This window comes from Catharus ustulatus, chromosome 10, assembly GCF_009819885.2.
Source record: "Catharus ustulatus isolate bCatUst1 chromosome 10, bCatUst1.pri.v2, whole genome shotgun sequence".
In the NCBI taxonomy this organism is placed as follows: domain Eukaryota; kingdom Metazoa; phylum Chordata; class Aves; order Passeriformes; family Turdidae; genus Catharus; species Catharus ustulatus.
Window position 1 is genome coordinate 24,606,867 of NC_046230.1, and position 23,582 is coordinate 24,630,448.

Genomic DNA, 23,582 nt, shown 5'->3' on the forward strand with positions numbered 1-23,582 from the left:
TTAAATTCAAAGTTTTTTAAGGAGAATTGTGCAGGAAGGGATGGAAATGACTGGGATTGGGGGAGGAATGGGAGTGGGAAAGTTGTGCAGAGAGGCCAAGGGCAAAAGTACAGCAATGAGAAGTAAAAATAGCAGGATAAAGATCATTCTGGTCCCAAAAAATAGCCTGTAGCTCCTCATGTGCGTGTGAAACTCCAGTGGGACCAAAATAACCTCCCTGGAAAAGAAATCCAGGATGTTTCCCCAGCAGAAAATCTGTGGAGGGATGGCAGGGAGGAAACACCTCCCTGTGGCACAGCTTTTTATCCATAAAACCCAGAGAAACTCCATCTTAAATTACCCCTCAACTTGATTGCTGGGGTTCAATATTTCATTTTTCATATGGTTTAATCTGCAGGTCTTTAAAAAGATCATATCCCCTAATTGCATCCCCATGAAAACATTCATTGCATAATTTTCTGTTTGGATTCATTCACCCTCTGATTTGCACCTGATTTCCAGGCAGCAGAGTTTATTGCAAAGCTTTAGAAAACCAGATTAGAATATTATTTTAAGTGTCAGGAGACATCAGGCATTTTATCATGATTTCCTGCACTCGCTGCTCTTGCAAATTTGATTTCCCACTTCACTAAAATCCACTTGATGAAAATTCTGCAGCCACGTGTGGGGGAAAAGGAGTTTATGGGCTCCAAAATTGAGATAAGGGCTTCAGAAATAGCCCTGATTCAATTTTCCTGGGCTTTTTGCTCATGAGTTTTGTTCTGGTGGAGCCTCTTAGGTGGGAAATGAAATTAAACATTTCCTCTAAAGCAGCATTTTCACCTCCCAGGGCAGCACATCCCAGCTTTTCCTCCTGGAATATTTTGGGCTTGGCACAGGAATATCTGCAGCTCCTTAAGGTGAGCTCACTCTCAGCATTTATTTTTCAGGGGATTTTCTCCTCCCTAGAACAGGATGGAATAAAAATAGCCAAGATTCAACCCCAAGCAAGGCAAAATAATCTGGTTTTGAGCTGGCACAAACTCCTGGGCAGGGATCAGCTCTGGGCTCTTGGAGTCCAGATTAGTGCTCATCCCAAACACTAATCTTAAAGAAATTAGGATTTTAGTTAAAAGTTAGAAGAAACTGAGCTTGAGATAGTTACTGAAACTTAAATAATTGATTCCTGTCAATTTATGTTTGCTCAGCTGTGCTCACAATGGGAAAGGATGAAACCAGCAGGTAGGTCCAAAGAACACAAACAATTGCAACCAGAAACTCATTCTTTGCAAAACTGGAGTTGCCCCAAAAGCCATTTGTATTGTCATTGATAGAAAAGGTCAGGGTGAGGAAGACTCACCTTACTTCCTCCTTTTCAGACCCCTCCCCACAAAAACGAGCCCAGACTTAATTCCAGAAGCCAACCACGCTGCTTAATTGCCATTCCAGCTAATTACCATGGGAAGCAGGGATGGGAGGGGCTGGTATTATGAAAATGTATTTGTTTGAATCCTTTATCAATAAACAGACTCTGTGACCACCTGTAATTTGCAGTGTGTATTAGAGGTTACCCCACACTGCTGCCCAGCTCTGAATAAACATTCACTTTGTAACTTTAAATTGTTAGAGAGTCTTTTTTCTGTCACAGTTGAGTATCAGTGTTAGACCAACACTCATATTTTGGTAAATCAGGCTCTGTGCAGGGATTTCATTCCTGCCAGGGCACCAGCAGGAACCTCCCAGCCATGGTTCTCCTTCTCCTTGGGAAAACTGGAGTGGTTTTTAATGGAGCTGGAGCTTGGATTCCATCACTCCCAAAGGCTTGGATGTTTAGCACCTCTCCTTTCCTTGTCCTTAAAGGTGTCTCCCAAATTCCCTTTAACAATTCCTTCCCTTTTGTCCCTTTTCCTTCTCCCTCAGAAATGCCATTATTTGGCTGTACCATGGTGTTGGCTCCAAATTAAGTTTCTCACTCTTCTACACACCAGATTTTTTTTTTTTCCCCTCGACATTTCCTGCTGGTATTTTATTTGTCTCAATTTAGATGAGTTTCTATCACACCCACAAGATTCCCAAATCTTGGTTTTACTTTTTTTTTTTTTTTTTTCCCTCAATGTTGGCAGCATTTCTTTGAACCTTATGACTATTTCAGATGTTGTTTTCTCATTCCCTGTTTGTGTCGGTCGTCAGGAAACAAACCCACTTTTTTTTGGGGTGGAAAGCTGCACTTCCACAGTTTCCTGCCCAAAATTATTCTCTCACATTTTTTTGTCCCAATCTGTCGAGACACTTCAAGCTGTTGATATTATTTTCCATTCTGCTCTTCTCCTTTGGTTTCACCACACTTCATCCCTTTAGGGTTTACTGCTCTGAGTGTTAAAGCTGGGAATAAATCTGGATTTATTATTTAAATTGATTTCTTCCACCAGGAAGGGTGAGCCAGCAGAGGATCAGGCAGTGCCTGGGGGGAATGGGCTGTGTAGGTGGATTTAAAAGCAGCTGCACCTGCAGAGGATGTGCTGGAAGGTTTAGACATGGTTTAGTGACCAGGTGTGGCCAGCAGAGCTCAGGCAGAGATAACACCTTGGAGAAATCATTCTGAGAAAAAAAATCCTGCAGGTCTGTGGGATAAGGGGATGGGAGGAGGAGTTGGAGCCCAGAAATGTGGGATTTTTGAGTTTCTGATGCTGATTCCCTGGAGAACTCTGCTTTGGACCTGAGGCTTTGGAGAAGGCTCCAAATTTGGGTGATGGAGTTAAAATCATGGGTGTGTAATTAAATAAAAGTGTGTGATCGCACATGGTGAAATTTGGAATTTAAAGGTTTTAGAATATAGTAACAGGTATAGGACAAGATGGGAGATTTTGGGTGTTGTCTCCTTTCTGCCTTCTTCTTCTCCATGATTTCAGGCAGTTTTTGGTTGGACAGCCAGTGCTGCACTGAGGGTCACAGGGGTTTGGTTACTGGGTCAAAAGTATAAATAATAAAGGTGTTAATTCTGTATTGAACTGTTTAACTTTAGAAGACCTTGGAACCAGCTGGATTCAGCTCCATCCTGCTCACTTTTAGCTGGTAGCTGGAAGTGTTTCTGATCTCTCTGTACTTCAAATAAGATTTAACAAACAACCAAGCCCAAACACGAGAAAATTCATCTCCTTTCTGTTTTTAATCCTGATTCTGAGTGAAGAGAGAAAAAAATGAAGACAAGGCACTAATTAGTGGTGCAGATACCACCATGACAAGGAGGGCTTGGAGAGAAGGTTGAGCAGGGCTCCCACTGCTCCATCTGGGAATATTCCCAGATTGGGATTGGAGTCCAAGGGTTTCAGGATTGGGAAATCATCAGTCAGTCCTTGGAGTGGGATTCACCATCATGCTTGTCTTGGAGAACTGTTAGGAAAAACTCTGGGAAATAATATGGGAAAACTCTCTGGAGAATAATGAAAAATGTGGTGGGGTGGGAATAATTCTGTGGGGACGATCCAGGTGGGATAATGAGCAGCAGGGGCAGAAATCCCCACGGAATTCACCCATCCTGAGGCACCAGACAGCCCAGAGATTTGGGGGAAATATTCACAATTTTGGGAAATAATAAATCAATGCCTGAGTGACAGCAAAACATGGATTTGCTGAGAATTAAACTTGATCTCCCCAGCTCCCACCTCAGAGATCTGGCTCAGGATTTGTTCACCAGCACAGGGTGAGACCCAAGCAGCCCCTGGGATATCTCAGGTTTCTCTGAATTTCAAATCTGTTTTTCCTTCCAAAACTTTGGCTCAGGTCTGCTTCAATTTCTGTTCAAACTCCTGGAAGGGAAAAGGTTGAATGTTTTTGGGAGCATTGCCAAAATGTGAAGCTGTGCTGCGTGAGGTATTTGCTTTTTGTTGTCTCAGGGCTTGCCATGAAATCTGAAAACTCCAGGCTGTGCCACTTTAATATACAAACACTCCAAGCAATACAAAAGCCTTAAAATCAAAGCTGTGCTGTTATCTCTTCAGAGCAGGAGCTTTTTCAAGGAGCTTCTAATGCAGAAGCAGAATCACTTGCAGTTGGTGCTTTGAAGTTTTTATAGCTGCTATCATGGACCTTTAATCCGTGCTGGGGCTGCTCTGAAAAACAGGAGGAAATTGCAAAGTGAGGCAGGAGAGGGTGAGGAACTGCTGGGACATTTAATCATCCTCACCTCGAGAGGGGCTGCTGCTGGCCCAGGCAGAGGGAAGATGGAATGGCAATAAAAATTTATTCCTGGTGAGGAATAAAGATTTAAAACCTGCTCAGATTTGGTCACAGCTCTGTGCTGTCACCCACAGTGGGTGTGCTTGAGGTCTCAGGCACTGCTCATTTCCCTCTGGAAGGCAGTGAGTTACTTTTCCTCCCTCAGCTGGGATGGAAATAATAATAATAATAATAATAATAATAATAATAATAATAATAATAATAATAATAATAATAATAATAATAATAATAATAATAATAATAATAATAATAAACAAATTAATTAATTAAAAATTAAATAATAGTAGTAGTAATAAATAATAATAATAATAGTAATAGTAATAACAATAATATAAATATAAATATAAATATAAATATAAATATAAATATAATAAATATCATTCCCTGCTCAGCCTCTCCATTCTCCATCCATTCAGAGATGAAAAGAGCTGGAAACCTCCTTGACCTTGTGCCTTGATAATGAGGGCAATTAACAACCTGTGTCCTAATGAGCTGCAGACACAAAATACCATCTTATTTAATTAAACTGTATTTCAGAAAGAATTTCCTTTAAATGAGGACTTATATTTCCCTGGCATTGAATCCCTGAGGTTGGAAAAGATTTCCAGGACCATCAAGTCCAACGTGTGGCCAGCTCAGAGCACTGAGTGCCTCCTCCAGGTGTTTTTTGCTTTCATTTTTTCCTTTTTCTGACCATTCCACCTCACTCACAGTATTTATCATAAATTTATGAGTATTTATGTCCCTATGTGCCTCCTTCCTCCTTGTTTTCCCATCTTTTTGAATGATGAACCTGAGGAATAGGAACAAAAACACCTCCAAGCCATTCCCTGCTCTCAATAACCAGAGAAGTTCTGATCCCACAGGCAGGAAAAATCCTTTTTTTTACAATTTCCCATGTCCATTTTTAGAGGGGAGAAGGGATAACATCCAGGCATTGGTGTTTGTCTTAACTGGGGCCTGATTTATTCCTCTGCTGCTCTCAAGGGTGCAGCTCTCAGTGTTTGTGCAGTGAAATGCCTCCAGAAAATGAACAGGCTTTGGGAACTATTTATGGATTCAAATTGGCTGCTTTTCTGTTTAATGAAGTCCCTGTCTTTGAGCCTCTGCCATTTAATTAAGTGGTTTATATAATTATATTCTGACATCAATTCTGGCCACTCTGGAAGGTTTGTCTTTTCTTCCTGAAGGAGGTGTTTTATTTAATGGGAGTTTCTGTGTCCTTCCAGCAGGGTGTGAGATCCTGATGTGCCATCCTGGTTTTAACTTGGTCACTGATGGCCCTGAAATGTCTCTGATTTTTCCTGGTTTTAGGAAAAAGAGCTGTGTTATTATAACCAGAGCCTTCACATCCTCACCTCTCTGAGCTCTTAACTCATCAGAGGGAAAGTTTCCTTTTCTGGCAAAAAAAACTTTTTAAAAGTAATTTTCCCCTTTTGATTATTGTTTTCTTAAACCCTCAGGTATTCTCTCAATTCTCAAATTCCAGATGTAACAAGCAGACAGGATTTTCCTTATTCTCTCAATTCTCAGATTCCAGGTGTAACAAGACAGGATTTTCCTCATTCTCTCAATTCTCAGATTCCAGGTGTAACAATTCAGGATTTTCCATGAACAATTCCCTGATAACCTTGCCCCACTCCATCATTATTACCCCCCTATTTCTACATCTTGGGATTCCTTTTTAAGCACCAAGTTGTGCCACAATCTCCTGTTTCAGCTGCTTATCACCCACATGATCCCAAAAATCTCTTTTCCTGGCAGCCTGGCATTCCAGGGAGGACACAAAACTTTGTTTTATTCCAGATTAGTTTTACAGGGAATGTGGCTCTTTCCTGGCTCATTATTTGGGTCAATACAGTGGATTTTTCAAACCATAATTCCATTTAACCAGAGTTTTAATTTGTGGGATTCCACCTTTTTTCCCCTATTAACTCTTTGTGTGCAGGGCTGGTCCCAGTTCTGGAGGGGACAGAGGAAAATCCAAATCTCAGCTCTGTGTCCAAGGCTGGATCCTTCTGCAAGGGATGTTTTCATCTCCATCTCACCCCTTCTCCTCTCAGCTTTGCATAGAACACGTGGCTAATTATTAAATATTAATTATTAATTCTTCATCATTAATTATTCATCTATTATTATTATTATTATTATTATTATTATTATTATTATTATTATTATTATTATTATTATTATTATTATTATTATTATTATTAATGGGGTTTCTTAATAGAGAATTTTTTAATTTAACAGAAGTTTAAGGATTGTTGCCAGCATTGGATTTATCTCATTTAGGAAAAGCCTTGGTTCCAAGGGACAACATCTCCTTCTCCAGGAGCTTTCCTGGATTTATGGGATTCATGGCTAGAAAGGCAAAATAATAATATTGTATACATTAATAACTCTGCTGTTGTTTGACAATTCCTGTGTGTTTGCTGCTTGCTGAGCTTTGGAGTTGTGCTGGGTGGAATTACAGAAATATTCCATTTAGAATGGGAGGCAGGTTTGTGACCAGCTGCTTGAACACTGGTGAAATCCTAACCAGTAAAAATAAAGATTTTTAAATTTTAGTCTCTTTTTTAACTCACCCAAACTGAATCTTTCCAGTTCTTGATTTCTGCGTGGCACAAAGTGAAGTCTCTAAATCAGGAGAGACCATTTAGGCTAAAATATTCCAGTGCTCTCCTCAGTGCTTGGAGGGAGAGAACAATGCAAGGAAAGATGAATGTTTCCTGCTCTTTAATTGAGTCTAATAGGCTATAAATACATTTTTTTTCCCTCAACTACAGGAGCAGAATGAAAGGCTCCTGGTAAAACTGGTTTTTCACTGAAAAAAAAAACCAAAAAAACCCTGCTCTTTGGAAAAGCTTCTGCACAGGGACACCTGTGGAAATCCCCTGGAGTAGTTTTAAGGCATTTTAATTCCTAATAAAAGCTTTCAGTTCAGGGGTACAGGCACAGAGCTGGAAATGTCATTTCAAGTTGAGTCATTTTGCAAACCTCTTTTTTTTTTCCTTTTTTTTTTTTTTTACCTTTGATGTTGAACTTGATGAGCTCAGTGAAATCCAAAATGCAGCATTTTGCTGTTATCAAAAAAGGCTTGGAAAATGAGCAGTTCAACACCTGGGTAAATTTAGAAATTTAGAGGGTTTATGACACTCTGGCCATTTTTTAAGGGTTATTGCTCTTTCTCTCACTTCTGCCTGTTTATGGCAATAAAAAAGAAAATGATCCCTTTGGTTTAGATTTGATTACAGGGATAGAAGGAAATGTTGCAGTTAATCCTGGCTGGGTGCAATGCTCCTTCAAATGCAATCCCTGCTCTGTGCCCCTTCCCATTCAGTAAATAAATTGTAATTTGGGACTGGAATTTTCTGCATTGTTACCTGCCAATGGCCAAGTCTTTTCAGGCACTTTAAACCTTTTTTTTTTTTACAGATCTTCATTTCATATTCAGCTCATCTCCGTTAATAGTTCCACCCAATTAGCATCAAAATCAGGTGAAATCTTGACATCTTTTTTTTTTTTTTTTTTTTAAGCACTTCAATCACACCTTTTTTGCTGTGTGCCATTAACTAAATCGTGCCCTTTGGAAAATTCAAATATTAGTCAAACATGAACATTTCCTTGTGGCCACAGGGCTGTTTGTCAGAATTATTGCTGCTCTCCTGTGTCTGTGCTCTGCCTCTGCCAGGATTTATGGGATCCATCACCTTTATTCCAGCTCCAGCTCCCTGTTACTCAGAACTGACTGAATTTTATCAACCAACTGCTCATTTTCGCTTGAATTTCCCCACTAATCTTCATTTTTCTCCTAAAAGAGGCATGGATAATGATTGACTTTCTAATTAAGATTCAGGGTTTGTGTATGTGCAATTTAAATCTGATGTTTTTAGCTGCAGGAATAATTCCTTTCCTCTCATTATTCCTAATGTTCTTAATTTTGGGGGGATATGTGGAGTTGTCAGAACAAATATTCAGGGTGGAATAACCCAGCCCAGTTGGAATTTGATATTTCCTTGGATGGGGACTCCACAGTGTTTGACCAGAGGATTAAAAAAAAAAGCTTTTATTTAAATTTGGATGGAATTTCCTGCATTTCAGTCTGTGCCCATTGAGGATCACTTGGAAAATTGTGGAATTTTGGAGAAAGAATTGATCAATCCAGAGGAATTGCACTCATTTGCTGGGGAAGCACCTGCAAATAAATTGCAATTAAAAAATAAATCCAGGCACAACTCTGGATATCTGATATTGCACAGTGTGGTCCTAAAGGGAAATTAAAGTGTTATATATAAAGAAATATTAAAAAATAAAGGAAAAAAAAATCTATGAGCTCCCAGGGCAGTGGTGAGCCCATAATGGACATAATTAATAAAAGTAGCAAATATTAAATATTAATAAAGTATGAAAATTAAGTACTAAAGTATTAAAATATTAAATAGTAATTCTATAATAAAAAGTATATATATAATTGATAAATGTTTAATAATAAAATAAATTAATTAATTAAAATAAATATAAATAAACAGAATTAATAAATTAAATTAATAATTAAATAAAATTTTATTGATAGCGTAAATTAAGATAAAAATAAATAAAATAATAATATAAAATTAATATAATTTATTGCTAAAATTAATAAATAAAGAGGTGGTTTGGGTGTGAATGACTCATTGGAGTGTTAATAAATCCTGAGGATTCCAGAGGAGCAGGGACAGTGTCAGGTGCTGCCTGCAGGAATTGCAGCTGCTCAGCACTCAGGGATAATTGAATTTGCAGGGATTTACAAGAGAAAGGGCAGTGAGAGAAATTCCATGGAAATCTCAAATATCAGAGAGGGTTCAGGCTGGAAATAAAGGAAAATTTCCCTGGAATGGGAATCCCCCTCTCACAACACAGATAATTAAATTCCAAGGGCTGGGCAAGATCTGCCTGGGAATATTTTCCTTTTTTCCCAAATTTCTTCATTCAGAGAGAATGAGATGCCAGAAAAAATCATTATAATGATGCCCTTGAATAGAAGTGTGTAATACCACAGGGTGGAAATTTTGAAATTTTAGAACATAGCAATAAGTAAAATGCAAAATTAAGGTTTTAATGCAGAGATTTTCTTCCTTCTTGTTCTCCTCAGTACAAGTAGTTCTTTTATGATTAAATAAAAAATGTCACACTGCAAGTCACAGGTGTTTGGTCATTGGGTTAAAAGTAAAAATAATTGAAGTGTTAGCTTTTAATTGCACAATTAAACCTTGTAATGAGTGAAATAAACTCCCATTTCACCATTTTAGCTTGTTAGCAAAAAGTGCTGTAGCACTCACTGTAACATAAATAAAAATTCATGAACATCTAAATCCAAATAAGAAATTCCATCTTTCATGCCTTTCACCCCAAACCTAGCAAGAAGAAAAAATTTTAAAAAAATAAAAGGAATAGATTGTCACCTGTGCTGCAGCAGGGCCACCCTGGGGGTAAGCAGAACAGAATTTATCATTTTTTCCATCCCACATCTTGCTGAATTCCTTGCTCCTGGTTCCAGGACACTTCAATAATTCTCTTCAAGCAGGGGCTGTTGGAAGGGCTGAACTAAAATGTGTCATTTGGGGCCATAAATGAGGGTATTTTAATTTTTTTTTTTTTTCATTTTTATTTATTTTAATTTCTATTTTTACCCTGCTTTGCTGGTAGCCATAAACCCACACACAACCTGTGCCAAAAAAATCCCAAATTCCAGGTGGCTTTTCCTTCCCATTTCACTTCCCATTTCCATTCTTTTCTGCAGCTGTGGGTTACTGCAGTTCTGGATTTCATCTGTCTCTGACAATCAGGGTGAATTTAATTAAAACCTGAGCCATCTCCTTGCAATCAGCTTAATTTCCTCATCATTACACCGTGTCTGATGAAGGAAAGATGTTTCTGAGCTAATATTTGGAAATAGCTGGGCATGGACTGCAAAATAATTGTGGTGGTTTTGAGTTTCAGGGGTCCTCAAACATTTTCAGCTCATAAATTTATTTTAAACTGTGAGCTGGGCTTTCCTAGGATACATATTGATCATTTATGGCAGAGAGCAGAATTTTGGGATCTGAGAGATTTTTCTACCCTAAATTTGGCTCCCAGGGATGCAAGGAATATTTTTTTTTTTTTGGCTCTCAGGGAGGCAGGAATCCAAGGAATATTCTTTAGCTGCTTCCAGAGTGTCAGGATGCCAAGAAAAGTCCTGGAAAATGGGAATAAATCCTCACTGTGTTTGATTGTGCTCCTCAAATTGTCCTGAAAGGGAAAATAAAATACAGGTCCTCTCTGGAACATCTCTGCCAGAACAAGGGATCAGGGAAAAGTGGATTCCAGGTCTTTTATTTAATCTGGGATGGGATTTTTTATAACCTAAGAATCTTAATTTATGTATACATGTCAATATATAGATATTTCTGCACTGTCCTTTTTGGAAATGAGCAGGAAAACCTCAGGGAATTGCTGCAAAAATTCACTGATGGACTTTCTGGGGTACATTTCTTGTCATTAATGGTTTTTACTTTCCCATTGAGGGATGTTTTAATAAGTTAAGTGCACTTTTCTTAGGATAATGAATCGTGTGGGTGGATTAGGGGTTTATTTAAAAAAAAATAAATATTCAAGCCCAAAAATGTATATTTAAAATTCTTTTCTGCTAAGGAGTGCTTTTAAAAGGATTCTTTTAGAAGTGTCCTTCCCAAGCAATTTTCAAGCACAGAGATTTAAGTGCTTTTTTTTTTTTTTTTAATTTTTTTTATTCCTGAGTGTATTTCAGCTGGAAAATTTCTCATTTTTCCAAGCACTTCCCAACCTGTTCCTGCCCTGTTCTGCCTCCAGGTTTGGGTTTTCTGCCTGGGATTCAGCTGGGATGCAGCAGGGGACAGGGGCTGGAAATTTATAACACAATTAATTAAAAATGTGTAGCACCATTCAGTAAAACTTGTTTGTTTCAGTGCCAAAAATGTGCATTGTTTTGGAAAATAAGAATTGGAAAGGTTTGGTGGGTTGGGGAGTGAGGGAGGATATGGGATGGGGTGAGGAAGGGAAGGATGCAGCTCCCCCTGCCCCTGTGTTTATAACACAATTAATTAAAATTTGAGTGTTTCAGTGACAGAAACGTGAAAATTTGGGGGGGAAATACAAATTTAAAAGGTTTGGTTGGTTGGTGAGGTCCCTGCTGGGTTTCCACCCACCAAAACTCTCCTGTGTGTCCCAAACTTCCCCCAAATTTCCCAAATCAGAGTGGGGAGATGCTCTGTGCAGGCACCATTGATTTTTGAAGCAGCTTCAGAAAGAAACCCAAAATGAACATTTCAGACCTTTCCTTCCCCCAGAAGGAGCCACTTCAGGGTGCAAATTTCAGAGTAATTTATAAAAGAAAATCTGATTTGGGTGGGTTTTTTAATCAGTTAAAAAATGCAGGCAGATTTGGGTTCAGGTTGCTGAAGGATGGGGGGTTTCAGCAATTTCTGATGGGATTTTTATCTTGGGGGATGTTTTTAGTGAGCAGAGAAAAAATGGGATTTTTGTGGTGAATATGCTCTAAGATTCTGTTTCATTGTTGATATTTTAAAATATATTCTTTCTGTATGAAATACTAATTTTCCATGCTAGGACAAAATACCCTAAAGTCCATTAAGGTATTAAAGTCAATCCTTGATTGAATTTGCTTCAGACTGGAGCAGATTCCCAGGGGCTGCTGGAGTTTCAGGTTCAGACAAGTGGCTGTGGAATTTCTGTCCCATGGGGATGAGGAGGAGAAAAATCGAATTCCTGAGCTCAGGGGTTTTCCAGGAGCACAAAAATCCCCCCAGAGATCAAGGAGAACAAATCTGCTCTGCCATGAACCCCAAATTCCTGATCTTGGGCTGAAATAATCCGTGTGCAACGTTCCTTCTGGCCTTGCTGTGGGAAAAGCAACTCTTCAAATGTGGAATTGTCAATTAATATCATATCATTAATAATATAGTAATTTATATAATATAATATAATAAATAATATAATTAATTTAATAATATATAATAGATTAATTATTTACTTTAGTTATTGACTTTGGAAAATTAAATATAACCCCAGGAAAAGCCTGGAGCAGAGCAGAAGTGGCTTCTCCTTGTTACTCCAGCTTTACTCCCCTGTTACTCCAGCTTTATACCCCATTACTCCAGCTTTACTCCCACATTACTCCAGCTTTACTCCCGTTACTCCAGCTTTATCCCCCATTACTCCAGCTTTATCCCCCATTACTCCAGCTTTACTCCCCGTCACTCCAGCCTTACTTCCCATCACTCCAGCTTTATTCCCCGTTACTCCAGCTTTACTCCTGTTACTCCAGCTTTACTGCCCCGTTTCTCCAGCTTTACTCCCTGTTACTCCAGCTTTATTCCCCGTTACTCCAGCTTTACTCCTGTTACTCCAGCTTTACTGCCCCGTTTCTCCAGCTTTACTCCCTGTTACTCCAGCTTTATTCCCCGTTACTCCAGCTTTACTCCCCCATTTCTCCAGCTTTACTCCCCGTTACTCCAGCTTTATTCCCCATTACTCCAGCTTTACTCCTGTTACTCCAGCTTTACTCCCTGTTACTCCAGCTTTATTCCCCGTTACTCCAGCTTTACTCCTGTTACTCCAGCTTTACTCCCCGTTACTCCAGCTTTATTCCCCATTACTCCAGCTTTATTCCCCGTTACTCCAGCTTTACTCCCCTGTTACTCCAGCTTTACTCCCCGTCACTCCAGCTTTATTCCCCGTTACTCCAGCTTTACTCCTGTTACTCCAGCTTTACTCCCCTGTTACTCCAGCTTTACTCCCCGTCACTCCAGCTTTATTCCCCGTTACTCCAGCTTTACTCCTGTTACTCCAGCTTTACTCCCCCGTTTCTCCAGCTTTACTCCCAGCTCCCACCTCAGCCCGGCTGCGCCCCCTGGTGTTCATTGCGGCGGCACCGGGGGATTCATGGAATTGTCTCTGTGTGTGGCTGCTAAAAATAAAAAGAAATTCAAAATAAAAATATAAAAACATATAGAAATAGAAATAGAAATAGAAATAGAAATAGAAATAGAAATACAATTAATAATCTGTATTAATGATAACCACAGTTATAATTACCAATCTGTATTAATGATAACCCAAGTTGCAATTACCAATGTGCATTAATGATAACCCCAACTGCAATTAGCAATGTGCATTAATGCAACCCCAGTCACAATTCCCAATGTGTATCAATGCCAGCCCCAATTGGAATTGCCAATGTGTATTAATGCAATCACAATTGCAATTAGCAATGCGTATTAATGATGACCCAAATTGCAATTAGCAGTGTGCATTAATGATAACCCCAATTTCAATTAATTACCAATGTGTAGTAATGATAGCCCCAATTGCAATTAATAATCTGTATCAATGCACCTCCAAATGCAATTAATAATCTGTATTAATGATACCCCCAATTCCAATTAATAATAGGTATTAATAATAACCCTAATTGCAATTAACAATGTGCATTAATGCAGCTCCAATTACAATTCCCAGTGTGTATCAATGCCAGCCCCAACTGTAAATCCCAATGTGCATTAATGCAGCCACAATTGCAATTAATAATCTGTATTAATACCAGCCCCCACTGCAATTCCCAGTGTGTATCAGTGATAACCCCAACTGCAATTAGCAGTGTGTATTAATGATACCCCCAATTCCAATTAATAATCTGTATTAATGATAACCCCAATTGCAATTCCCAATGTGTATCAATGCCAGCCCACACTGGAAATCCCAACGTGCATTAATGCAGCCACAATTGCAATTAATAATCTGTATTAATGCAGCCACAACTGCAATTAGCAATGTGCATTATTGATAACCCAAATTGCAATTAGCAATGTGCATTAATAATAACCCAAATTTCAATTAATTACCAATGTGTATTAATACCAGCCCCAACTGGAAATCCCAATGTGCATTAATGCAACCACAATTGCAATTACCAATGTGCATTAATGATGCCCCCAATTCCAATTAATAATATCTATTAATGATAACCCCAATTGCAATTACCAATATATAACAATGCCAGCCCCAACTGGAATTCCCAATGTGCATTAATGCAGCCACAATTGCAATTAATAATCTGTATTAATGCAGCCCCAATTGCAATTACCAATGTGTATTAATGAGACCCCCAATTCCAATTAATAATAAGTATAAATGATAACCCCAACTGCAATTAGCAATGTGCATTAATGATAACCCCAATTTCAATTAATAATGTGTATTAATGATAACCCCAACTGCAGTTAGCAGTGTGTATCAGTGATAACTAAACTGCAATTCCCAGTGTGTATGAGTGACAGCCCCAGCTGCAATTCCCAGTGTGCATTAATGGCAGCCCCAGCTGCAATTAGCAGTGTGTTAATGAGCTCCTTCCCGCAGTCCGCAGCGGAGTACGTGAAGTCGCGGCTGCCCGAGGTGCTGAAGCAGCACCTGCAGGACTACGAGCGGGACAAGGAGAACAGCGTGCTGTCCTACCAGAGCATCCTGGAGCAGCAGATCCTGTCCATCGACAGGGAGATGCTGGAGAAGCTCACCGTGTCCTACGACGAGGCAGGTATGGCTGGGCCAAAAAAATCACATTTACTGCCCCAAAAATCACATTTACTGCCCCAAAAATCACATCCTGCAGTGACAGATGTGGCTCAGTTGGAGCGGTGCTCCTGTACAAGGTGCAGTTTCCCTCCGGAGCTCCAGTGGGGATGTGGAGAAATCCGGTTTTCCTCTGGAGTCCAGTGGAGAAAGGGGCTCCCTTAGTGTCCCAAACCTCTGTTTTTATCTTGGTAAGAAATGTTGGGCTCTTCCCCCTGGCTGGAGCAACTCCCAATGGGATGCAGTAATTTTATCAGTGCCACAGTGGGACTCAATGGCCATGAGCAGAAAATGACTGGCTGGAGGAAGGATGGGTTGTGAAAAGATAAAGAACACTGCCCCAGCTGGTTTATAAACCATGGCCATGAACAGGAGATATCCCATGAGATAAAGAACACTGCCCCAGCTGGTTTATAAACCATGGCCATGAACAGGAGATATCCCATGAGATAAAGAACACTGCCCCAGCTGGTTTCCATGGATGCCCATTAGCAGAATATCTCCCATGGGGATCAGGATCACTGCCCCACCCTCAGCAGATGGTGATAGAACAGACACCTTTGATCACACTCTGGATTGTAACCCCAGACAACTGGAAAAGCAGAAATTTGGGGTGGTGGGCAGGGAAGCACTTCCACACCTTTTCCAGGACACTTTTACCCATTCCTCCTGGTTGGAGCATTTTGCTCCCCCAGGTCTCTCCTTTCTCCCCAGGGATGTTTCCCAAAGTGGCTCCAGCTCATCTGCATCCATTTGCCAGGATCAAGTTCCAATCTTCTGGGTTTGGCACAATTTTGGGAGTTCATTTGGCACAATCTTGGGAGTTCATTTGGCTTTTCTGGCAACATCCAATATTAATAAAGCTCAGCCTTGATGGACTCCACATCCCAACGTGAACATTTCCCTCTTTTTGTGAATCTTTCCCTTTAGGAAATCAATCCATCAGAGCTACAAACATGAAATGAGTTTGTCTGGCAAGATTTTTAGTGAGGTTTGAGTAAGGAAGATTTTAAAAATGAAAGGAGGCCAAAAGTGACAGATGGGAACAAATCCTTTCCTAATCTCTAAATCCTTTAGTTTAAAAAGTGGCATTCTTGACTAGCTAAGGCTGGGGTAATTTTGTGCAAGAAAATTTTCTCCCAACAAAGCTTTGCTGGTTTTTAATCCCATTCCTTTGATTTACAGCATCCCCAAACATCTGAGGTGGTCAGTGCTTGATCTGTGGCAAATTTTGGTTATTTTGGCATTTAATTCTTGTGTGCCAGGGAATTCCAACCTTCTGGGAGATTCTGGAGGTGGTTTTGTCCTGTGGGAATTTTTTTTTTCCCTTAATGGATGGCCCTTCTTGCCCAGGAGTTTTGGAGAAATTGAGTTTCATTATTGAACAACAAAAAAAAAGATGGAATTCATTTTTCCCTGCTGTCAAGCAGTCCTAGGATACCAATATCCAGAGATACTGATATTTAGGGATTGCATCCAGAGCCAGGTGTCAGTTTTTTAGCTGACATTTGCTACATCCATATATATTGATATATCTGTATGGATATAGCATATCCCATATTTATATTTTTATATTTTTGTATTTTTATATTTTATATTTTTATATATTTATATATGGGGTACTGCTGGTGGTGGGTGAGGGGGAATGAGAACTGGAAAGGAAATGGGGAAAGGGAAATGGGGAAAGGGAAATGGGGAAAAGGAAATGGGAAATGGGAAAGGGGGGATGGGGAAATGGGGAAATGGGAAATGGGGAAAGAGAAATGGGAAAAGGGAAATGGGGAATGGGAAATGGGGAAAGGGAAATGGGGAATGGGGAATGGGAAATGGGGAAATGGGGAAAGGGAAATGGGAAAGGGGGAAAGGGAAAAGGGAAATGGAGAGAGGGAAATGGGGAAAGGGAAATGGGGAAAGGGAAATGGGGAAATGGGAAATGGGGAAAGGGAAAAGGGAAATGGAGAAATGGGAAAGTGGGGAAATGGGGAAATGGGAAATGGGAAAAAGGGAAAAGGGAAATGGGAAATGGGAAAAGGGAAATGGGGAATGGGAAATGGGGAAAGGGAAATGGGGAAAGGGAAATGGGGAAAGGGAAAAGGGAAATGGGAAAGTGGGGAAATGGGGAAAGGGAAATGGGAAATGGGAAATGGGAAATGGAGAAAGGGAAATGGGAAAAGGGAAATATTGCTGCAATTTCAGCCTCTCTGCTAACGTGGGCTCACAGCTTGGACTCCCCACCCTGGAAATCCTCCCCACCCTGACACTGTGTGCCAGGAGCTTCATTACCCTGTGCCCAGGACTATCATTCCATTTCCCTGCTGCCCAGGAGCATCTCCTCACACCCCGTGGGTTTTGCCCCCCGTGTCCTGCAGGCACCACGTGTCTGATCGCGCTGCTGTCCGACAAGGAGCTGACCGTGGCCAACGTGGGCGACTCGCGGGGCGTGCTGTGTGACAAGGACGGCAACGCCATCCCCCTGTCCCACGACCACAAACCCTACCAGCTCAAGGAGAGGAAGAGGATTAAGAGGGCTGGTGAGTTCTTGCGAGGTTCATCTTTTGTTTGTCGGTAAAACTGGCGTTTCTGCCGTGAGAGAGTGGGAGGTGCCCGGCTGAGGTGGCAGCAGATGAAATCTCCCCTTTTCCACCCCAATTCCAGTGGGATGTCACAGGGCAGAGTCATCAGATGAAATCTCCCCTTTTCCACCCCAATTCCACTGGGATGTCACAGGGCAGAGTCATCAGATGAAACCTCTCCTTTTCCACCCAAATTCCTGGGAAAAGCAGAGCCACTCCTAGGGATAACAGAGCCACTCCTAGGGATAACAGAGCCACTCCTGGGGATAACAGAGCCACTCCTGGGAAGGCAGAGCCATTCCTGGAAGGCAGAGCCATTTCTGGAAGGCAGAGCCACTCCTGGGAGAACAGAGCCATTCCTGGGAAAGCAGAGCCATTCCTGGAAGGCAGAGCCATTTCTGGAAGGCAGAGCCATTTCTGGAAGGCAGAGCCATTCCTGGAAGGCAGAGCCATTCCTGGAAGGCAGAGCCATTCCTGGGAGAGCAGAGCCATTCCTGGGGATAACAGAGCCACTCCTGGGAAGGCAGAGCCATTCCTGGGGAGAGCAGAGCCATTCCTGGGGATAACAGAGCCACTCCTGGGAAGGCAGAGCCACTCCTGGAAGGCAGAGCCATTCCTGGAAGGCAGAGCCATTCCTGGGAAGGCAGAGCCATTCCTGGGGAAGACAGAGCCATTCCTGGGAGAGCAGAGCCACTCCTGGGAAGGCAGAGCCACTCCTGGGAAGGCAGAGCCACTCCTGGGAAGGCAGAGCCATTCCTGAGCAGAGCAGAGCCATTCCTGGGGATAACAGAGCCATTCCTGGAAGGCAGAGCCATTCCTGGGAGAGCAGAGCCATTCTTGGGGAGAGCAGAGCCATTTCTGAGGATAACAGAGCCATTCCTGGAAGGCAGAGCCATTCCTGATTCAGTCATTTCAATCCAGCTCTTCCCCACAACTCTCCAAAATCTGCCGAAGGCACCTCCCGCATTCTGAGCTCTGTAACCCCTCAGGATGAATTTTTAGGGGGTCTGGCAGGAAGCAGAGAGCTGTTTGGTGTCCCCAAGAGCTGCTTGGGTGTCCCCCAGAGCTGCTTAGAGCGTTGCTGTCTCTCCCCAGGTGGATTCATCAGCTTCAACGGCTCGTGGCGCGTGCAGGGCATCCTGGCCATGTCGCGCTCGCTGGGCGATTACCCCCTGAAGAACCTGAACGTGGTGATCCCTGACCCCGACATCCTGAGCTTTGACCTGGACAAACTGCAGCCAGAGTTCATGATCCTGGCCTCAGATGGGCTGTGGGACGCCTTCAGCAACGAGGAGGCCGTGAGGTTCATCAAGGAGCGCCTGGACGAGCCGCACTTCGGGGCCAAGAGCATCGTGCTGCAGTCCTTCTACAGGGGCTGCCCCGACAACATCACAGTCATGGTGGTGAAGTTCAGGAATAGCAGCAAAGCAGAGGAGCAGCAGTGAGGGCCCCCCAAGCCCATCAGGACTCAGAACAGTTTCTCTGTAGTTGGAAGCTCCAGAAGCGCCGCCGGGGCTCTCGCGGGAGGAACGGATCTCTCTGGGCTCTGTTCTTGGCTTGACTAAAGGAGCAATACCACAAATCCATGCTGAGCCACCACAAGAATCCAGTTTGTCCCCGTGTCCCTGCTGCTCCTTAGGAACCAGTGGAAGCTGCCATTTCTCCCTTTTCTTTAGCAGCCCTGTGTAGATTTTTGGATCCCTCCCCTCTCAGGGGCACGGCAGGGTCAGGGCGGTGCTGCTGCTTCTCCCCCGTGGCTGTCACTGCTCACAAGCTGCTCTCACGTTCCTCATCTCTAACCTGCAGTGATCAGGGTGGACAGGAGAAGGGTTTGTGACGAGAAGGAGGAAGAGGAGCCAACTCTCAGCCTGCTGCCACTGCTGGCTCTCGCTTTGTTTGACCTCTCCCCGAAATAAACCCCTGCCGAGCATGTGAGTAGGTAAAGCTCCTGAGTCACCACCTTTATTCAGGCTGTGCATTACTCTAGAACAGTTCTTCTAGGCCATCTGGTACCCAAACCAAGCAATGGTGAACTTCAGCAAAATCCTGGGAGTCCTGAACCTCCTGGATGGGAGCAGAGCTCAGCTGGGAGAGCAGGATGTCTACCCTTCACCGAGAATCACCCTGACCTTATTTCTGTGCAGAGAGATGTGAGAGGAAGTGAATTCCACTGGTGACTGTTGGGAACCTCATCCAGGCCTTCCTCAGAGCTGCCCAGCTGGAAGTCAAGCCTGTGAGAGACTTCCAGGTGGATTTGTGGTGTTAATCCCAGGGCAGACCCCTCTGGAAGCAGCTTTTGGGATGACATGCAAATGCCAGGCAGCAACAATGCACTGTAGAGATGAAAGCTTGTGTTAAATCTAGATTTTAAAAGTATGTTTAGACCTAACTTTCAGTATTTAATTGTATTTTGGGATGTGTGACTGCTGTAAGTTGGAATGAGGACAGTTTGAGTTTGCTGCACCTCTGGTAGCAGCTGTGTCATGGCAGAGGGACTGGGCAGGCAGGATTTGGGATGGAATTGGGATGGAATTGGGATGGAATTGGGATATCCTCATCCTGCCTGACAAAAGTCCTTGGGATCTCCCCCAGAACGTGGTCCTGGACAATCTGCTCAAGCCTTCAGGGTGCTGGAGGCTGCCTGGGTTTGGGTCTGAGGTGGATCAGGGATGGGAGGGATTACCTGTTCCTTGGGAAAGTCCAGCATTCCTCATTTCCCAGCTGCCTGGCACCCACAGCTCACCTGCAGGGGTTTTTGGGGAGGCTGAGCTGTGCTGGGGAGGTGCTGAGGGGTCAGGGTCTCTCAAGGCAAAAATCAAAGAGCACAAATTTCTGCTCAAGGAGGAATCCCCATCTTTGTCCCTCCAGTTTTGTCCCTAGGTCACCTCTCCCCCAACAAAGGGGGATAATTTGTCCCTTAATTATTTTGTCTGGGGATAATCTCAGCCCTTAATTGGCTCTGGTGGTGTTTCCAGTGCTGTGCAAAATGTGTTTGGATCCCTCTGCTCATCCTGAACTCCAGGGAGAGCCCCTGGGGAGTGTCCAGCAGCATCTGGAGCAGCAGGCTCAGCCTGCCCTGCTCCTTTCCCAGAGGATGGGAATTCCTGAGGTTTTCCATCCCCTGCACATCCCCAGTGGCTCTGAGGTGCAGCCAGCAGGAAATGGGAATAATGCAGAGCACTCCAGTTGTTCCAGTGTGAAAAGGGAGCTGAGGGCAGAGCACTGGGAAGTGCAGGCCTGGGGTGGTGATTCCATGGGAATGCTGGATCCTGGGCTGGGAATGGCACAGCAGCTCCAGGCACAGCTCAGAGAGTGGAGTTTGCCTTCCCTGGAGACATTCCCATTGTGCCTTTCCTTTGGAGGGCACAGGAGAATCCAGCCAGCAGCCCTGAAGATGTTTGTGTGCAGGGAGATCTCCCTGACCAGCCCTGGAGAAGCTGCAGTGAGGGTCATGATGGTCATTGGTCATTCCCAAAAATCCAGGAGAGGTGACAGCACTGGGATGGGAGCTGCTGGCTGCACAGACATCCATGGATCCTCCACCTCTGGAGCACAGCTGGCTGCCCCTCCAGCCCTGGGACAGCCAGAAGGAGCTGCAGGAATTCCCAACCAGGAGAAAGGGCTGCAGGAATTCCCAGCCAGGAGAAGGAGCTGCAGGAATTCCCAACCAGGAGAAGGAGCTGCAGGAATTCCCAACCAGGAGAAGGAGCTGCAGGAATTCCCAACCAGAAGGAGCTGCAGGAATTCCCAACCAGGAGAAGGAGCTGCAGGAATTCCCAACCAGGAGAAGGAGCTGCAGGAATTCCCAGCCAGGAGGAGCAGCTCACGCTGGAATGAGCCACACTCACAGGGTCTGGGCAAAGCCAGCAGGGCAGGAGGGGTTTGCAGCTTTGCCTGGAGCATTCCAGGATTGTTCCTGTCACTGCAGGCAGCTCCCAGCCAGCCCTGTGTCACCCTCTGGAGCTGCAGCAGGAACAGGCTCAGCACCTTCAGCTTCCTGTGCCCCCTCCCTGGCCAAAGCCATCCATGCCAATGATCTCTGCTTAGCCTGGGGATTTTTGCTTTAATTGCTTTTTGAAAAAGGAGCTTCAGCTGCTTCAGGTTGAAAGAGGAAGGACTGATGGAGGTGAGAGGCTTTGTGTGGTCTCCACACCCACGTGCAGTGCCTACCTGTGCTCCCAGCTGGAAGGTTTGGAAGTTTTCCCTCCAAACCGAGGCATTCCCAACTTTCCAGTCGTGCTGATTTGTGCCAAACTCTGGTGACACAGCTGGAGGCTGACAAGATGAATTAACTCCTTGTACATATTGCTTATGCAAGCTGACCAACCCAGGGTTCTCCCACTGCCTTAACACTCCATCCTCCACCTGGGAAGGGTTTGCCAGGTGCTGTGGGCAGGAACATCCCACAGGGGCTCCAGCACTGCTGCTCTCCTCTCCAAAAGCTGCTGGATTGGCACAGCTGGGAGCTGCTCCTGCCTTTGGCACAGCTGGGAGCTGCCTCTGGCACAGCTGGAGCTGCCTCTGGCACAGCTGGAGCTGCTCCTGCCCCTCTGGCACAGCTGGAGCTGCCTCTGGCACAGCTGGAGCTGCTCCTGCCCCTCTGGCACAGCTGGAGCTGCCTCTGGCACAGCTGGAGCTGCTCCTGCCCCTCTGGCACAGCTGGAGCTGCCTCTGGCACAGCTGGAGCTGCTCCTGCCCCTCTGGCACAGCTGGAGCTGTTCCTGCCCCTCTGGCACAGCTGGAGCTGCTCCTGCCTCTTTGGCACAGCTGGGAGCTGCTCCTGCACAGCTGGAGCTGCTCCTGCCCCTCTGGCACAGCTGGGAGCTGCTCCTGCACCTCTGGCACAGCTGGGAGCTGCCTCTGGCACAGCTGGGAGCTGTTCCTGCCCCTCTGGCACAGCTGGAGCTGTTCCTGCACAGCTGGCACAGCTGGAGCTGCCTCTGGCACAGCTGGGAGCTGCTCCTGCCTCTTTGGCACAGCTGGAGCTGCCTCTGGCACAGCTGGAGCTGCTCCTGCACCTCTGGCACAGCTGGGAGCTGCTCCTGCACAGCTGGAGCTGTTCCTGCCCCTCTGGCACAGCTGGAGCTGCTCCTGCACAGCTGGAGCTGTTCCTGCACCTCTGGCACAGCTGGGAACTGCTCCTGCCTGCTCATCCAGGCCAGCTGAGTGGCTCTGTGCCCTTGGGGACACCTGGAGCTGCTCCACACCTGGAGTGTGCAGTGGCTGCCAAAGAGCATCCTCCTGCTGGCCAAGGTGACAGAATGGACCTTGAACTGAAATGCTGGGGAGTCCCAGGGGTGTCCCAGCTCCCTCCCCTGGGGTCTTGTGGTGGTTCCCAGCCTGGAGGATTGCCATGGAGTTCATCCATCCCTCCCTGAATTGGTGGCAGGGCTGTCCCAGCCTGTCCCTGGCAGCTGGGGACAGCCAGCTTGGTGGCACCACGGCTCCTTCTGCTGGCCTGACATCCCACAGATCCCACAGCAGCCCCAGCACGAAGGATTTCAGCTCCCACTGCTGCTGTTGGTGTAGGGTTAAACCATTTCCAGAGGTGAAATTAAAAATATCAGATCCAGAAGTCAGAATTCAAGTGCTGCTTGAGCAGTGCTGGCTGCAGAAACACCAATGCCACAGCCTAAAAAATAAAAATAAAAGGGAATTTTGTGTCTACAAGACAGCCCTGCTTTAAATAATATGGATTATATGGATTTCTTGCTAATGTAGCTGATAGTGTTTTACACAGAGAAGCATTTAGTCAGAAATTATACTACAGAAAAAAAACACCTCACCAGCCTTTCATCTCCCAAAGCAGGGTTTGACAAAAATTTTTAAAAATTCCAAGTGGGAATGTTCTGCTGGAATTTGGCCACTGCAGAGCCCAGAGCTGCTGCCCCTTGTGCCCAATAGATTCAGAAATGGCCTTTCTAAAACTCACAGAGAAAAAGATCTGTACACTTAATAATGAGCTGAAGCTGCTTTTATTTTCCAGTGCTGACTGGGCTTGGGGGAGCAGGGAGATAAATATGGATTTTCCTGAGGTAATTTAAAAACTCCAGGGATCAGCTGTGTCCAGCTCTGGAGGATAATTTGGGTGTTCTGGAAAGCAAAACCTGGTGGTTGCTGAAAAAGCTGGAGCTTTTCCAGAACCACCAA

At 44.1% G+C, this 23,582-nt stretch overlaps 1 protein-coding gene across 2 annotated transcripts in view; it reads left to right on the top strand.

The window, feature by feature from the left end:
- Positions 1–21,051, top strand: part of PPM1L (protein phosphatase, Mg2+/Mn2+ dependent 1L) — a 64,276-nt gene extending 43,225 nt beyond the window's left edge. The window contains exons 2-4 of one of the 2 annotated variants that reach the window (XM_033069170.2): positions 14,650–14,824; positions 17,229–17,390; positions 18,528–21,051. In XM_033069170.2, coding sequence (XP_032925061.1) covers positions 14,650–14,824; positions 17,229–17,390; positions 18,528–18,877 — 687 coding nt within the window. In that variant the 3' untranslated portion in view covers positions 18,878–21,051. Of the gene's footprint in view, positions 1–14,631; positions 14,825–17,228; positions 17,391–18,527 lie in introns of those variants that run through there. The other variant, XM_042779618.1, reaches the window with a different exon arrangement.
- The last annotated feature ends 2,531 nt before the right edge of the window (positions 21,052–23,582 follow it).